At 37.4% G+C, this 18,855-nt stretch overlaps 2 protein-coding genes across 2 annotated transcripts in view; both read left to right on the top strand.

The window, feature by feature from the left end:
* LOC123251873 (alpha fetoprotein) overlaps positions 1 to 11,730 on the top strand; it is a 37,341-nt gene extending 25,611 nt beyond the window's left edge. Inside the window, exons 11-15 of the mRNA XM_044681192.1 lie at positions 1,685 to 1,823; positions 3,898 to 4,121; positions 5,716 to 5,848; positions 11,081 to 11,135; positions 11,719 to 11,730. Of these exons, the coding sequence (XP_044537127.1) occupies positions 1,685 to 1,823; positions 3,898 to 4,121; positions 5,716 to 5,848; positions 11,081 to 11,125 (541 nt within the window). The 3' untranslated portion in view covers positions 11,126 to 11,135; positions 11,719 to 11,730. The remainder of the gene's footprint in view (positions 1 to 1,684; positions 1,824 to 3,897; positions 4,122 to 5,715; positions 5,849 to 11,080; positions 11,136 to 11,718) is intronic.
* Positions 11,731 to 12,608: 878 nt separating this feature from the next.
* AFM (afamin) overlaps positions 12,609 to 18,855 on the top strand; it is a 37,594-nt gene continuing 31,347 nt past the window's right edge. The window contains exons 1-2 of the mRNA XM_044681595.1: positions 12,609 to 12,636; positions 15,796 to 15,963. Of these exons, the coding sequence (XP_044537530.1) occupies positions 12,609 to 12,636; positions 15,796 to 15,963 (196 nt within the window). The remainder of the gene's footprint in view (positions 12,637 to 15,795; positions 15,964 to 18,855) is intronic.

Below are 18,855 nucleotides of genomic sequence, written 5' to 3'. Positions count from 1 at the left end.
GTCTCAAACACTTAGTAACTATGAGATCCTGGGCAAGTCACTTAAACCTTGTTTCCCTCAGTTTCTCATCTATAAAATGATCTGAAGAAGGAAATAGCAAACTGCTTCAAAACAAAACTCAACTTTCTTCTTCTTATTACTATCATTATTATCTTCGTTTGCCTTGACCACTCTATAACCTTAGACATTTTAAAATTTATATATATTTTTGTTATCTTCCCCATTACATTATGTGGCATATAGTACACAGTACTGTGTATTGGTTCTAAAGCAGAAGAGTGGTAAAGGCTAGGCAATGGGGATTAAGTGACTTGCTCCAGCTAGGAAGTGTCTGAGGCCAGATTTGAACCCAGGATTTCCCATCTCTAGGCCTGGCTCTCAATTCACTGAGCAATCCAACTGCCCCACATAGACATTGTTGATCACTCTCTCCTCCTTAATATTCTCTTCTCTCTAGGTTGTCAGGACACTATTCTCTATCTTCTTCTGGTTCTCCTCCTACCTATCATATTGCCCCTTCTTAGTCTTTGCTGGAGCCTCATTCAGAGCATGCCACTAACTTTAGGTGTCCCACAAAGTCCTCTTTTCTTCTCAATCTATACTTTTTCATTAGCCATCTCATCAGCTCCAATGAATTTAATTAGCATATCTAAGCTGATGATCCTGTCCCAACTTATCTGTTGACCTCCAATCTCAAATTTCCAAATGCCTTTCAGACATCTCAAACTGGATGTCCAATAGATATCTCAGACTAAACACATCCCAAACTTTATTACACATTATGTTGCCCCCTAAATTCTCCCCCTCCTACTTTCTCTTTTTTTATAGAGGTCACCTCCATCTTCTCAGTTCTTCAGGCTTCCATTCTAGAAGTCATCCTGAATTCCTCAGTGACTCTCATCCCACATATCCAAACTGACACCAAGTTCTATTTTTTCTTCTGTAATATTTCTCATCTGTGCCCCATTTTCTTCTGAATTTTGCTGAAACTCTGGTTCAGGCTCTCATTACCTCACACCTGGACTATTGGTTGGTCTACCTGCTTCAAAGTCTCTCCTCACTCCAATCATCCCCCATTCAGTCACCAAAGTGATTTTCCTAAAGCAGAAGTTTAACCATGTCACTCATTGAATAAACGTATCCCTATAACCCTATTATCCTTATGGATCAAATACAAAATGTTCTTTTTGGCATTCAAAGCCCTTCATAATCTAGTCCCCTCCTACCTTTCCAGTCTTGTTACACCTTACTATCTGACACATAATGTTTGCTACAGTGACACTGGCTTCTTGGCTGTTCCATCAACCTCCCCACCTCTCAGCTCTGGACATTTTTTCTGGCTGTCTCCCATGCTCTACCTGTTCAAATCTACCTAATCATTTCACTGGCTTCCTCTACATCCCAAATAAAATCCCATCATTGATAAGAAGCCTTTGTCAATTCCTCTTAACCACAATAACTTCTCTCTATTAATTATTTCCTATGTTTTAAACTTGACATATATATTTATATTATCCCCCCATTACATTATGTGGCATATAGTAGGCATTTAATAAATATTTATTGAATAGTAATTATTAATTGGATCCATAGTTCACATGTCAGTTGGAAGATCTTTCCAAAAGAGTAAGTCACATAAACATCCATGACTAATCAGAATAATCACTGGAAATGTTTTTTCCAGATTTCTTGTTGCTTATACCAAGAAAGCTCCTCAGCTGACCCCTCAAGAGCTGATTTTCTACACCAAGAAAATGGCAGCCACTGCATCTTTATGCTGCCAGCTCAGTGAGGATAAACAACTGGCCTGTGGAGAGGGTGCAGTAAGTGGCTAATTTAATTATTCTTGTATTATATCTGCTCTAGTTTTCTTACTTTGAAATAGGCAGAGAGCTGTGTAATTTTCATTTAGGGAATTTTATGGCTTCCAGAAATGATAAAACCAGAAAAACTGCCCAAGTTGCCTCACATATTAGGCACAAGGTCAGAATTAGAGGTCAGCTTTCTCAGTCTTTGCCCTGAGTGTTCTGCATGAGGATCTGCTTTTAGACCTTCTCTAATGCAGTAATATGTATATACAGGTTCTCTGTGCTGGAACAACAGTGTAGTCTAACAAAATGACAAACAGAATATTCATTTTATGATCTATTATTGGTTTATTTTTAACTTTTATTTTTTTAAATTACTAATACATTTTAACAGATATGTTCATACAAATTATGCATTTTGAAAATGTTCACTAAGTATTTATTATAACATTTGATAGAAATCCTGGATTATCTTGCAAGAAAGTGGCCCTTGGATTTTCAGTTATCCTCATATTCTTTTTCTCCCTTCTGGGCTTCAGTGCCTAATATAATGTTTTTCTCTTGCTACTACCATCGAGCCTCAGACATTTACTAGCTATGTGATCCTGGGGAAACCACTCTACCCTGTTTGCCTCAGAGTCTTCATCTGACAATGAGCTGGAAAAGAAAAGGGCAAATCACCCCATTATCTTTGCCAAGAAAACTCCAAATGAGGCCATGAAGAGTCAGAAGCAATTGAAACAACTGCAAACAAAAAAATACCCCAAAAGCTCTTGAATAAAGATGGGCAGGGGCTGCAATTCTTTCTGATCCTAAAATGTGGTCCCCTGGTTTCCCAAAGTGATGGGAAAAGGTAATTTAGATCCCTATGGACAGGAAGGCACAGCCTTGACTTATTGTTTCCTGTAGAACAGGGCCCATTTTACATATAAAAATCTAATAGTAATGAAGGACATATGTCTGGCTTGAATACATGATATTATTTGAGCCAAACAATAAAACTGTGAGTTTTCTTCCAACTATTATTCTCATCTCAGAAAAAGGAAACTCTTTAGGATGGGAGTTCTTAATCTTCAGTCCATAGACCCCTGAAGAGTTCTTAGAGATATTTCAAAGGAAAAATGAGAATGGATAAGAAAAAAAGATACATACCCTTATTTTTAATAACCTTTGGCTAAAAGTTAGCATTTACTTCGGTTAACATTATTCTGACCAGACTGCCAAACAGGGCCCATGACGCAAAGTGAAGAAGCTCTTTATTTTTTTTTTTGTTGTTTTTTGTTTTTTGTTTTTTAAACCCTTAACTTCTGTGTATTGACTTATAGGTGGAAGAGTGGTAAGGGTAGGCAATGGGGGTCAAGTGACTTGCCCAGGGTCACACAGCTGGGAAGTGTCTGAGGCCGGATTTGAACCTAGGACTTCCCGTCTCTAGGCCTGGCTCTCAATCCACTGAGCTACCCAGCTGCCCCCTGAAGAAGCTCTTTGATAGGAGATTAAGTAACTAGCTTTATGTTTACACATCTTGAGAGGGTTGGAGGTAGAATTTGAACCCAGGTCTCTGTGGATCCTAAATCCAGGGTCATTTTCACTATATCATTTCTACCTCTCTATTCTTTGGAAATTCATTTTACAAAGTATGATTATCTGAAGGCATAATGCATAACCACATATGATGTATCTGCCACTAAAATGAAGGTAATTCTGAAACATATGGAGTAATAGCGATTATCATGAAATGGAAAGACATGAGGTTATATAAAAAAAACTAAATGAATTTTATCCAATTTCAATAGACATTAATTAAACACTGTATACAGAGCATTGCTCTAGAGCTTGGAAATGATTAAAACTTAGATAAAATACATGGAGCTTATAGTTTTATAGAACAAATAAAACATAAACACAAATTGCTATATGACACATACACATATACACACCAATATGTTACACATATAGGGTATAATTCTGAGAAATTAAGTAGAAAGTGTAAATTCTCTACATTCTAGACTACTGCATTACTTTTGTGATTCAATATCTAATCTTTTATTGCTTTTCTTATCTTTCCCTTTTCTCTCATTCTCTCTTCTAGGCTGACCTTATTATTGGGCAGTTATGTGCAAGGCATGAAGTCCAACCTATAAATGATGGTGTGGGTCATTGCTGTGATTCTTCCTATGCCAATAGGAGACCCTGTTTCAGCAACTTTGTGAGGGATGAAAAATATGTTCCTCCCCCATTCTCTGATGACCAATTCAATTTCCGTCAAGATCTTTGCCATGCTCAAGGGGAAGAGCTACAGAAGAAGAAGCAAAAGTAAGCAATTACTGAGGGCTTATGTGGAAAAAAATCCAACAAGGGCTGAAGTATAGATCAGCTTTATGGGCTTTCCTTATCACCACTTAGAATTGTGGTGCATGTGATTGGAACATTTGTCCTCCAAAGTTCCCAAAGATCCTTTTTTTGTATTTGCCCAGTCGTCTTCACAGTATCCTTGGGCAGACACCATTTTTTGGGTTGAGAAAAGCAGTCAACTAGGATTTCTGGTACTCATGTTGCTGCTCACTTTATTCCAAGTCTAAAGATTATCCATCTATTCTAGTATAAGGTATAGAGAAGGGTGATAGGGTTTCTCACTCTGGGTTACAGTCGTTGTTGGGGTGGAGGGGTCTAAAAGTTATCTTCTTCTACAAGACTAATGGAATGTCTTGATGTGACAAGGCAGTAATGTAGGTAAGAAAGCCTAATCCTGGGATGACCACACCATCACCATGACTTATAGAACCCTTGAAAGTCTTATGCGAAATGCTGGGGATATTAAGATTCATCAGAAATGTTTTTTTTTACCTTGGTGACTTAGGTGGGAAGACAACTTCTGTACACAAAATAAATAAGAATACAAGGTAGCTTACAATAGTAATAGCTCATATTGAGATGATTCTGTAAGGTTCTCCTTCATTCTGTAAGGTTTGCAAAATGAATCCCTCAGACCTCCCTTGTGAAGTAGATGCTATAGATCCGACTATAGTAAAACTGATGGTTATAGTTTGGGTATTACTGTCCCCATTTTACAGAAGAACAGTGGCTCTATTTGATGAAGTTAACAGCTTGTAAGGTCAGGACTAGAATGCAAAGCCAGACTTGTTGATTCAAAGTCCAGTTAGCTTTCCTCAATATGGCTGATATGAACAATGCCCTTCTCCTCATTAGTCTGAAAACAGACACTGTTGGAGAACAGATTGAAGAAGTTATAGAGCAGTGATTCCCAAAGTGGGTGCTACCACCCCCTGGTGGGTGCTGCAGCGATCCAGGGGAGCAGTGATGGCCACAGGTGCATTTATCTTTCCTATTAATTGCTATTAAAATTTAAAAAAAATTAATTTCCAGGGGGCTAAGTAATATTTTTTTCTGGAAAGGGCAGTAGGCCAAAAAAGTTTGGGAACCACTGTTATAGAGGGAATAAATTCTTTGGGAATGGACTGGAATGATTTGGAAAGACTTTACTGAGGAAATTGGACTTGAACTGTGGTCTATCATGAATAAGAAAATGTAGAGACAAAGAAGGGAGAGGGTATTTCAGCTAAGAAAGGGGATAAGGACATCCATCTCCCAAAAGTGTTACCTCCCAAAGCAGGAAGATGGTGTTCATAATAAGACCAGAGAATGTAGGCATTTATAAGTAATCAGCCAGATGTAGTCAGTATTTGGCCAAGTAAGTGGTTTACTAGGTGGTATTTGTACCTAGAGCAATCTTGATCTGGACAGACTTGAGGTTACTGATTCAGGTTTAAGATCCAGTGTCAGAGAAGGGTAGAAGAAAGTTGATGGTGCACAAGTTTCAGGTTTCAGAAGGAATGGTTTCAGAAAATGAAATAATTTCTACATGTTGGTGTGTTTATTTCTGTAATAGGTTTCTGATTAATCTTGTTAAACAAAAGCCACACATAACAGAGGAACAAATAAAAACAGTCACCACAGATTTCACGGTCCTATTGGAGAAGTGTTGCAAAGGAAAACAACAGGATATCTGTTTTGCAGAAGAGGTACATTTGGCTCTCTTTTCCTTTCCATGACTGAATGAGGGTGTATGATATGAAAATAGAGGCAAGATTGCAGAACAGTGAGGCATGACAGAAGATCAAGTGTTTGTTTTTTTTTAATGCCCTTCATTTTATTTTTGATTAAAACAAAAATTAGTGATTTTCTTTCTTACTGACTACCCATTTTCCCCTGGGTACTAATAAGAAGAACTAGATTTTGAATGATCAATTACAGGAGTCAGTATTCTTTGTTTTTGTTTTTTGTTTTTAGTGGAAGTTATCTTGCAAAGAATATATAAATGTAATATGCTTGTCATGTCTATGCCCTCATAGTAGTTTCTCATACACATCACATAGGATGTGTGGACAACTGTTCACACCCAGGCTGGCTCTATTACTCCAAAATGCCTTCACAGTGGTATGGATTGGTACTGAGAGAAGAATAAATACCACTTGTGGATGCTCATATGCTCTCAGCATCCTAGGATTAACTCTGTTGAAGGACAATGGATTTCCCCCTATTCAACACTTGCAATTCAGCCCCTCATCATGTAACTCTGTATACAAATTGGACACTTATGATGGTGATATTTTTCCATCTTACACACAACCAACTTACACACTTACCAATAAGGCAATTTAAAAAAAGTAGCACAGGGTCTCGTGTGATATATATATATATATATATATATATATATATATATATATATAGGAATAATACAATCTATACACTATATATATATATATGTACATTACACACAGAAATTTGTATCATACTGTCCCACTAAAGCATTTAGTTTCCAGGGAAGAGAATTAGCTCACATTCATAGGAACCTGGTAGGGGTGAGAATAAGAGAAGGAAATTCACATGCTGGATGTAAATTCTGAGCTACAGGCTTTGATGGTCCATTTGGGAATTTTCACTATATGAAACTATTTTTCTGTTCACTACTTGGCTTCTATGCCTCATTATTCTCCAGGTAGGAAAATTCTCTTCTCTTTTCTTCTTTTCCTTCCTTGCTTCCTTCCTTCCTTGCTTGCTTGCTTGTTTCCTTCCTTCCTCTTCCTCCTCTTCTTCTCATCCTCTTCCTCCTCCATCTTCTGGTCCTCTCCTCTCCTCTCCTCTCCTCTCCTCTCCTCTCTTCTCCTCTCCCCTCTTCAAGTTCTCCTCAGCTTTGCCCTTTAAATTGGAAACCAGTGAATCAGCATCCTTTGCCAGCCAATCATATTATAGTAAGCAGAACTCCCAGCAAAACATCTCAGGTCAGCCTTTTGATCAAGGCAAACAAAGTTACACTTCACTCATCAGGATTTGGCATCATCTAATGAAAACTTTGCATCTCTTTCTATTAAGCAAAACCACTTTTCTCTTTATGCTTTTCCCTGTCACATCAAAAGGGGGCAGCAAAAGGCAATGAGATTTTCTGAGAAGTTTTCTCTTAAGTTCTAGATCTGTGATGGCAAACCTATAGCATGTGTGCCAAAACATGCAGAGCACTTTCTTTGGGTATATGCTCCCCCCCCCCCCCCCCATTTTGTTACTAGGAAGGCAGAGGGACTTAGGAGAGCTGCTCTCTTCCCCCTTTCCCTCACCTCTCTGCCCAGCAGCCAATGGGAATGCAAATGGGGTAAGGTGGGTGGCTCACAGGCAGCAGAGCTGGAGGTGAGCAGACGTGGGCCACTCCCCTCCCTCTCTCTACACTCACTGATGACCATTTCTCACATGACCCACCACTCTGCCCAGCAAGGATGGCCACAAGCAAGGATTTTTTAGGGATGAGGGAGACATGGACACCTTCATAATATGCAGGAAAAAGGAAGTAGGAGAAAGAGAGAAAGGGGGAGAGGCAGACAGACAGAGACAGACAGAGACAGAAAGAGACAGAGAGAAACAGAGAGACACAGAGACACAGAGAGGGAGAGAGACAGAGACAGACAGAGACAGAGGGAGGGAGAGAGATAGACAGAGAGAGAGACAGAGAGAGGGACACAGAGAGAGAGGGGCAGAAGGAGACACAGACAGAGGGAGGGAGGGAGGGAGAGAAAGAGAAAGAGACACAGAGAGAGAGACAGAAAGAGACAGAGACAGAGACAGACAGAGAGACAGACACAGAGAGAGAAACACAGAGAGACAGAGAGAGAGAGAAGGGGGGGTTCTAAAATGGAATGGCAATGGCCACTTCTTTCAAGTTGTTCTATTCAGTCGAATATCTTCTAGGACTTTCATCGTTCAACAATCACCACCATTGTTTAGATATCTACTTGTGCTGATGATAAATTCCCAATTCAGATATGCAACATACATTCTTCTTGGCTAATAAAAACAAGATAATCCCCAACCAGATCTATTCATTGGTTATCACTATTTTGAAAGCATAGACTTGCTATCCCATCCAGTCATGTGGGAATTAGTAGATTAAAAGGAATTGGAGCAAGATTGAAAGCCCCAAGAACTTGTAGTACTATCCCTAAGAAATGAGAACCATGTAAATGCTAGAAATTGGATAAGGATGTGGCACTATAGGGTAAGACAAAGAACTGTGTTGGGCTCTCACTTAGAAATCAGTTTTCACAGATTCAGTGATCATCTCTATGCAGATGATTCTTACATCCATAGAGCAAATTCAGTTTTCTCTTATGAGTTCTAATCCTATTTCATTAACTGTCATTAAACCATCTTGAATAGGTTGTTCAGTCATCTCTGTCATATCTGACTCTTCATTACTCCATTTGGTATTTTCTTAGCAGAGATACTGGAGTGTTTTGCCATTTTCTTTTCCAGTTCATTTTACAGATGGAGAAAATGAGGCAAACAGGATGAAGTGACTTGCCCAGGGAGACACAGCTGGTGTCTGAGGCTAGATTTGAATTAATTAGTAACAATACTACCTAAACTAGTCTACTTATTCAATACCATCCAAAACAAATTGCGAAAAATTTATCTTACTGAGCTAGAAAAAATATTAACAAAATTCATTTGGAACAATGATTCCCAAAGTGGGCACCACCACCCCCTTGTGGGTGCTTCAGCGATCCAGGGGAGCGGTGATAGCCACAGGTGCATTTATCTTTCCTATTAATTACTATTAAAATTAAAAAAAATTAATTTCCAGGGGGCTAAGTAACATTTTTTCTGGAAAGGGGGTGGTAGGACAAAAAAGTTTGGGAACCACTGATTTGGAAGAACAAATGATTAAGAATAGCAAAGAATTATGAAAAATGTAAAAGAGAAAGAGATCTAGTAGTATGAGATTTTAAATTGTATTAAAAAGCAGTAATTATCAGAACTATCTAGTACTGGCTAAGAAATATAAAGGTAGATCAGTGAAACAAAACAAGATGTACAACAAACAATAAAAAGATTATAGTATCCTTGTATTTTAAAAAATTTCAAAATTCAATGAATGAGCTTTTATTGTATATCTTTAAAATATTAAAGGATAAGTTTTTGCTAAAAGCCTTAAAAAGCATTTTTGTATTTAAAAAAGTGTTATATCAACCACTAAAGGAGATTATCAATTGTTTATTTCATAGGAAACAACTTGATGTTAAAAAGATAAGGAAGAGAACTTTGATTCAATTTATTTTTAAAACCTTTATAATAAAAGCCACAGTTTTTAAATGAGATTTGAATAGTTTGGAACAAAAAAATGAACTGAGGTATAAATATATAAGTTTAAATCATCTTGTACAGACAACAGAGGGCTTTATATCAAAAAGTCCAACAGTCATTTATTAAGCAGATGTGATCTGCCAGGCACTGTGGTAACAGCTGGAGATACCAAAAAGGCAAAAAAAAAAAAAAAAAATCATGTCTCCTGAAGGAGTTCACATTTGAAGCAGGGAGAAAGTATGGAAATAAACATGCAGGCAGAAAATACAATAATCAAAAGGAAGGAACTACAAGCTAGGGAAACTAGAAAAAGGCCTCCTGGTGAAGATGAATTTAAAGCTAAGTCTGAATGGCACCAGGAAGAGAATTCCAGGAATGGGGACATGTAAAGACTCAAGAGATGGAGTGATGTGTGCAAAATAGCTCTAGGAGGCCAGTGTAAATGGAGTGCATGGAGAGGAGTAAAATGGGAGAACATTTAAAAGGTAAGAAAGCCTCAGGTTGTGAAAGACTTTAAATGCCAAAGGATTTTTAAAAAACCCTTATCTTCCACTTTGGAATCAATTCTATTTATTGGTTCCAAGGCAGAACAGCGGTAAGGGCTAGGCAATGGGGTTTAAGTGATTTACCCAGGGTCACATAGCTAGACAGTGTCTGAAGCCAGATTTGAACTCAGATCCTTCCATTTCTAGGGCTGGCTCCAAATCTACCAAGCCACCTAGCGGCACTCCCACAAAGGATTTCATATTTGATTCTGAAGGTCAAAGGGAGTCATATTATTGAAAATACTAAAGTCATTCATAGTTGTTCATCATACAATAAAGAAAGAGTCTCAAAGGGATGAAATGAGCTCTCTGAGGTATTAAACATCAAGTGTAGAGATTAGAACTCAGGTCTTTTGTTACTTTAAGCCGTACATCAATTAATCAACAACCATTTAAAAATATAATATTTTATCCAGTTTAATATAAAAATAATTTTTAACATTTATTTTCTAAAAAATTGAGTTCCAAATTCTCTTCTCCTTTTCCTTCCCCAGTCCCTGAGGTAGTAATCCATTTAATCTAGGTTATGTACATATGACCATGCAAAACATTTCCACAAGATGACTCATATTAAAAAACCATAAAGAAAATAAAATGAAAAAAGTATGCTTCAATCCGCATTCAGATTCCATCAAGTCTTTATCTGGATGTGGATAGCATTTTTTTTATGAGCTCTTTGGAATTGTCTTGGATCATATATTGCTGAAAAGACCTAAGTCATTCATAGTTGTTCATCATACAATAAATATTGCTGTTATTGTGTAGAGTGCTCTCCTGGTTGTGCTCACTTCATTTTACATCAGTTGATACTTTTTTCTAGGGCTTTCTGTAATTATCCTGTCAACAAACATTCAGTAGGCACCTATTATGGAACATGTGTTGTAATAGGTAGTGAGGATATAAATATAAAGTAAGATAGTCCCTGCCCCCATTACATTCAACATATGAACTAAAAACAAACATAATTCTCTCTCTGCGTACTTCAAAGGGAATAATTTTCAGCCTTTTCTTATTGCTAAAATCTCTTGTTCCTTTCTATGATTCCTTTTCATATGTATTTCTGTTCTTTTTTTCCAGGGTCCAAAATTGATCGCAAAAACCCAAGAGGCTCTGGGAGCTTAAGCTATTTCAGGTAATTTCAACTTTGGTAGTAAGAGTCAGACAAGAGAAAACTTCTGTTGATCCTCCCCAAATGTTCATTAGTTGCCATCAAGACACTATCATTTATTGGTTAGAGGTATGGTGGACTCGAATTTAACAAGACCTGGATTCAAATTCTACCCCAAATAGTTGTGGGAAGCTAGGAAAGTTGCCTTGCCTTTCTGTAAAATGAGTGAATTGGGCCAAATCCCTTCTACCTCTAAATCTATTATGTGTAGATCAACATGATCAACACAGAAACCAAATTAGTCCCAGGGTGCAAAATGTAAAGAGATATCTAATTCCTTATGACTCTGAGGACCTAGTAGATCAATTGAATCTCATTATAAAGAAATTATCCTGGAATCTATCAGATGAACTCAGAATATATTTTTTGAGTTATTTCTGGTGTTCTTGGTTTTTTTTCCCCTTCATTATTATTTTGAAACTGTTTGGTTCTTCCTAATAGTTCAGAGAAAATTATAAGATTTCCACAATTACTTAGAGAGAAAATAAGATAAGTTTCTACAGCTGTTAATTGGTTTGGTATTTATTATTTTGTTGTTTTGTTGCAGGAGGAAGAGATAAAGATAAAATGAAGTCACTATGATGTGCTGTTTCTCTCTTTCTCTGTATATGTCTTGTTTAGAGTCATGATTATTTTAGTAATATTTCCATATTGTCAGATGAAGAAATGAAGACTATTTTTCTCTGATATTTCTGAATGGAAATAAAACGTTTCTAAGTTCCTCTCTTCTACTTTGTTGTTAATTTGTTTCAGTTGTGTCTGGCTCTTTACAACCCCATTTGGGGTTGTATGGGCAAAGATACTAGAGTTGTTTGCCATTTCCTTCTTTAGCTCATTTTACAGACCAGGAATACAAGCAAAGAGAGTTAAGTGACTTGCCCAGGATCACCTAGCCTACTTGGAAAAACAAAACAAAACAAAAACCTTTACATTTGCTTGGAGACCGTTTTTTACCCTGGGATTAGTATGTTCTTTTAGGATAAAAATGACAGGATGGCATTGGACCATTCATAAGGTCAGTATTAGAATTTATGAATTATTTACAACAGAAGTACCTAGTTCTATCAACAAAGTAAGATATGGGGGTGACTGGAACTATAATTTCTTTGGCATAGGGACCTCTGAGTGAGGAAACACTTTTTCCAAATCTGACTGGCACATTTTATGTGGAAGTTTGAAATGAAATAGTGATAAAATTACCCAGAGGTTAATCTGGATGTGAAACTGACAGGAAAAGTCACATAGTTAGTAGAATGTGAAGTCAGGAACATATGGGCTTAAATCTTGCTTCTGATTTTTACTAGCTGTACTACCTGGACAAATCACCTAAATTCTTTTTACCTCAGTTTCCTCATTTGTAAAATGAGAAGGTTGGTTTTGGTGGTTTCTTATGGATTTTCCAGCTCTAAATCTATGATCTTATGTCTAATGCTATTAATGGCAGCACAGTGGGGAAAGGAGGCAGGTAGGTGTCTTGGCACAGTGGAGAGGATCAAAGGAAAGTTCCTTTTCATCTGTACAGTTCAGTATTTCCCACTTGCCTTTCTATTCCAGAACTCTCTCAGGCACTTGATGATTGTGAAGACATTTGGATATAATAGCAGAGGGGAATAAAACACACATTCCATCATGTCGGAATGCTTTAGAAGATTACTATTGTTATGGTTAGACCACAAACTTAGTTTCTTTCAACAAAAGCAAACATTCAAGTCAGCAAACACTTTAAAAATTAACCCCATACATACATACATACATACATACATACATACATACATAAGCCAGAAATTATAAACTGCAATCTGGTTTTTAAAATGGGTATATAGTAGAAGTTATCGATAGAAAATGTGTGGGAGGGAAAAGACCTACACCTTCTGATAAAGGATATGTGAGACCAGTGACTCCTTGTTGGTCCCTCAGACCCTATGATAGAAGAGGTCTCTGTATGTGTGTGATAGAGAGAGAGACAGAGACAGAGAGGCAGACAGAGGGGAGAGAGAGACAGAAAGAGAGAGAGAGAAAGAGAGTCCTACGTTAAAGATGAATGGAGTGTGAACCAAGAACACTTTAAAAATAGAGGGAAAAGTCTCCTTGTGTCTCTCTTTTTTTCTTTCATGCAATTAGATCCTAGCCATAAATTATATTTAAAGTTTATTTAAGAGATTTTCTTCCTGGAATGTAAGGGTATAGTGAGTTAGAGAGTCTGAGAAAAAGCCCCAATCTCTTATAGTTGAAGTTAGGTTCCTTAGGCTAAATCCAGTCCATGTGAATCCAGAGATAGAACCTTTTTGAAAAGGATTTACCAGGGACTGCAAGTGAATTTTGGAGGAGTGGAAGACATTTAAGAACCTGCCTTTTGAATTCCTGTAGTAACACTACAAGATTAGTAAGGATTAGGGGAAAGGGTTACTAGGGTTACTACCTTCTTCCTTGGAATTAAAAAAAAAATTACAGTCCTATCCGCTGTAAAATCAGACAGGGTCTACTTTGAAATTTACAAATACACAGGACAATTCTCATTAGAATCATTGGCACTTGCAGGGAAATGAGTGATTATCCCAACACAGCTAATCATCATCCAGAACCATTCATATTAAATATATGCTTTGTTGTCATTCAATCATTTTTCCATTGTGTCTGACTTCCTGACAGTATTTAGGATTTTCTTGGCAGGTACTGGAGTGACTTGCCATTTCCTTCTCCAGTTCATTTTTACATATGAGGAAACTCAGGGTTAAGTGACTTGCCCAGGGCCACACAGTTAGTGAATGTCTGAGGGCAGACTGGAACTGGGGAAGATGAGTCTTCTTGACTCCAGGCCCTTTATTCTATCCACTGTACCACTTAGCTGCCCAATACATACTAATAATACATGTAACAAAATAGAGCATCAGAAGACTTGGTATTTTAGTGATTAAATGTCTAAATCACATTCAGGATACAGTAGATGTACATCCAAATAGTGAATGCAGAATGGTAATAGAAATAATAATGATGATATAAACTACATTTATACTATCTCTATGATGTGCCAGGCACTCCTAAGGACTCTATAAAGATTTGATTTGATTTTCATAACAACCCAGGATGTTATCCCCCTTTTACAGATGAGGAAATTGAGGTAAACAGAGATTAACTGAATTGTTAAAAGTCACATAGCTAGTAAGCAACTGAGACAAGATGTGGGACTTGTATGAATGGGAAAACTCTAGTGTCATCAATAAAAACAGTAGAATTAAAAGGAATAGGATTTGAGAGAAAGGAGATGTTAGTGTTCATTTTTTTAACCCTTACCTTCCATTGTAGAATCAATCCTATATTGTTTCCAAAGTAGAAGAGCAGTAATGGCTAGACAATGTGGAGTAAGTGACTTGCCCAGGGTCACACAGCTAGGAAGTGTCTGAGGCCACAGTTGAACCCAGGACCTCCCATCTCTAGGCCTGGCTCTCAATCCACTGAGCTACCTGGCTGCCCTCTTGTAGTCCATTTTTTGGATATCATGTTTAAGCTTTCATTCCACTTGAACACCCATATCTTTTCCCTATAAATTATTGTACAAATGATTTTGTATAAACAACTATGTAATGGTGGGTCTTTATCAAGCTGACTTTTTCTACCCAAGCAGAACATTTATTTATATCTAATGAATTACTTGTATTAAATTTCATCTTATTTGATTCTTTCCCTCATTCTAGGCAGTTGAGGTCATTTTGAATCCTGACTCTTTTATCTTGTGTGACAGACATCCCTCTATGCTTGGCACAATCTACAGATCTGGCAAGCATTTTCTAACACCAAGGCTTTACCATGGTTCATCCCAGGTGGGCAGGGAACATGCACACACAAACCCCACAACCTTCAGTGTTTTCCTATGGTCCCTCCATAAAAAAACAGTTTGTATTACTTAGCATGACATTTGAGATCTTCCACATCCCGGCTCCAGGCTGTCATTTGAGCTTTATGTAATAAGAAGGCTCTGGCTTTCCTTACATGTTATTGCACTTACTTCTCATTACTTCCCTTCATGCATTCAATATTCTAACAAAACCAGATTATTAGATGTGCCCAATCTTATCCTGTAATTTCCTTCATTTTCAAAGACCTTTTCCAGGTCAACACTATACTGTCTTTTCTTGTATTATTTATTTATGTATGTGCTATTCCATCCCTTCCCTTTTCCATTCAAGCAGAGAATATATCTTATTTTATATTTATATGGCCAGAACTTAACACAATTCCCTGAACAGAGCAGGCAGTTGGGTTAATTAAATTAAATTGGGTGAATTAAGTATCTTATGGTAGATTGGAATTCACATTTAGTACAATGCTTGGATCTTAAATGAATGAAACTGAGCAGTAGAAGCACAAAGGGTTTTTTTTTTTAAACTTTTATTTTCAGTGTTTCAAGGCCTGATTTTTATTTATTTTCTTAACAGTCTGTTTGATTTTGTATGACATTAACTTGTGAGATTTTGGGGAAATCAATGCTGATTTTTTTTCAACGGGGATTTGGAGATAATTTTCACGTAGTTAATAATTAGCAAAAAGATTTTCTAATTCTTTTATTTCTATTGGTGAACCAGATGGGAATAATACAATATACTGGGAACAGGTTATTTTTTAACAGACACCATTAGTGAAAGGCATAAGAAAGTTTCCTTTTTCCTCATCATATTTTTCTCTATCGTGAAAATCAACATTGGAGCCATAATGTCAGTAAAGTCTATTGGCCCAGTCATTTTGTTTTTCTCCTTGGCTGAATCCCTAACACTGCCTAGAGCACCCCAGCCTGAAGGTAAGGCAACCATCTTACACATTAGCTATAGCATGAATGACTATAGATATGACAGATGAAAATATTAAGAGAAAAACAGTGCCCAGGACATAGCCCACCCTTGGGCAGATCACATCTGGAGTATTGTGTGGAGCCATATCTTTAGAGGGACGCTAATAAACTTGAAAGAATCCAGAGGAAAGCAAATAGGCAAAGGGCAAAAGGCTTTGAGATCACACCAAATGAAGATTTTAACAGGATTGGTTAGTCTGAGGGAAAACAAGACTTAGAACAGGATGTGTGTATATGAAGGTACACACTGAAGGGCCATCAAATGAAAGATAGACAAACAAGAGCAAAACTTCCTAACAATGTGAACCACCTTCCAAACAGAATCAACTCTCTTGGAATATAGGGACCCTCCTCCTTTCCAAGTTTTCTATTTATGATATTTTTTTCAGCTATAGGATGGAGTAGATGGCTTTTGAGGTCTCTCTCACAGCTCTGAGATTATGTAACTCTTATTTTACAACTCAAATATGACAGTACAGCTTTCCTTTATCTTCCTATACCTTGGGGACATCTCCATTCTTCTTCCCAATTTGTTGTTCAGTGGTGTCCAATTCTTCCTGACCACAGTATCTCCATTATCTTCCAAAGACTGTCCGAGCTCAGGTTTTCTGCTTTCATGACATTATCTATCCCTCTCATCCCCTGCCACCACCTTTTCCTTTTACCTTCAATCTTTCCCAATAGCAGGATCTTTTACGGTGAGTCCTGTCTCTCCAGTTACTGTTTACTATTTGAGCTCCCCAATCCCATCTCTTTAGAAACCATTGAACAATTATTGGTAATTACTGGCAGAGGGAGATTTTCTCAGGGGAGAAGTCAGCACCCATACATAGCCCAAAAGGAGGCTAATAGCTCCTAGAAGACATAAAGGGTATTTGCTACAGAAGATTTCTTCTTATCTTGTTTAAAAACAGTGGTCATCATAGATTTAGCCTTGGATCCTTGTATGCATTATGTAAGGCACAGAATCAAAATTACCTTAAACTGGGTTGTGCCAGGATTGTCATATTTCAGCACTAATTGCTGACTTGTAGAATTTGGAAGGGCTACAATGGAGTAGAATTGCTGATTATTACTATGTTGATTTTATTTACAGTGATTTGTCAATATCTGTGATATGGGCATATCCCAAACATTGAATATGTCAAATCATTGCTTCTTGGTTCTTTACCCAAATATGTTTAAGTCTTCAGAGAGTAAAAGCAAAACCAACTTCTCCTCCAACCCCACCTCCCCCACCCAATCATAACAAATTAGAAATAACATAGATATATATGTGTGTATAAGTATATTCTCTTGAGGCAGAATGATACAATGAGATGACTTGTGTTCATATGTTGACTTAGTTGCTTATTACTTGTATGACCCTGAACAAGTCAATCTGTATCTATTTCTTTCTATCCTGTCTAATTTTGAGGTTAATTACTCCCAAGATCCTTTGTGGTTTAGGAGAACTAAAGGAAGTAATATCATTATTCTTTACTCTTGCCTATATTTTCCATATGTGTCAGTGGCAAAACCTGATGATGAAGATGAAGGACTTTATACTGGTGAGACTGGGAGCACTTTGAGAGTATAGATCATCTTTTGCTTCTTTTTGCATTCCTAGCACTTAGCATTGTCTGGCACATGGTAGGCACTTAATAAATGTTTATTGACTGATTCATTAGCATTTGGATTTGGCTAGCATTGCAGCCCTGAGATGGTTACCAGAAATAATTTGATTTAATAAACATTAAGTGCCAACTAGGCACAATATGAGGGAAACTAGCTGACACAGTGGACAGAACATCAGCCTGTAGTCAAAAGCACTCATTTTTCTGAGTTCAAATATGGCCTCAGTCACTTACTAGCTGTGTGACCTTGGGCAAGCCTCTTAATCCCATTTGCCTCAGTTTCCTCATCTGTAAAATGAACTAGAGAATGACGTGGCAAACTCCTCCCCAAATGGAGTCACAAAGAGTTGAACATGACTGAAAAATGATTGAGCAACAACAATAATAAGATACAAAGTAAAATATTCCAGACTCACAAGAAATTTAAAATTGAGTGGAGAGAGGGTAGAAGAAAAAGAAATAAGAATGAAGAAAGCAGAGGTGCAGAGGAGAAAATGTAGCCAAAGCATTCTTGAGAAATTCAAGGAGGCAAAGAACACTTAGATGGGGTGGCTGGGGAAAGTTTCATGGAAGAAGTGCATCAGAGATGAGCCTAGAAGGAAGGATTTTAATAGGCAAATATGCATCCCAGGCAGAGAAGGGCAGATGCAAATATTTCCTCATAGACTGAGAAGTAGGAAGGATCTTAAAGGGCACTGAGTCCAAACACTTCACTTTAGAGATGAGAAAACTTTGAATGGATTGGAGAATACAGGTAAGGATCAAGGAGTAGTTTGAATGGAATGTAGAATATTTAAACAGGGTAATATGAAATAGCCCTTGTAAAAATATGTTAGAACTTTCACTGTCAGGTTTGACTAATTTCATATTCTACCCAATAAGCACTGGGGAAGACATAGTCAGATATATGCTTTAGGAGGATTATTTTGATAGATTCATGAAGGAAAAATGGGAGACAAATTGAAGAAAGAGACCCAGGGTAGGAAGATGATTTAGGAAGCTATTACAACAGTCTAGGCCAGTGATGGGCAAACTTTTTAAAGAGGGGGCCAAAGGAAAGGAAATGCTCATCTGTCAGTCTATTTCTAAGGCAACTCTTTCAAAGTATCATTGTATTGTATTCTACTCATTGTATTTGTCAGATTGGGAATAATGTTGTGCGGCCAGAAAGAACATTTCAGGGAGCCATATCTGGCCTGCAGGTCGTAGTTTGCCCATCACTGGT

This window comes from Gracilinanus agilis, chromosome 6 (genome assembly GCF_016433145.1).
Source record: "Gracilinanus agilis isolate LMUSP501 chromosome 6, AgileGrace, whole genome shotgun sequence".
In the NCBI taxonomy this organism is placed as follows: Eukaryota; Metazoa; Chordata; class Mammalia; order Didelphimorphia; family Didelphidae; genus Gracilinanus; species Gracilinanus agilis.
The sequence above is the reverse complement of the archived record's forward strand: the minus strand, read 5'-3'. Positions and strand labels throughout refer to the sequence as shown.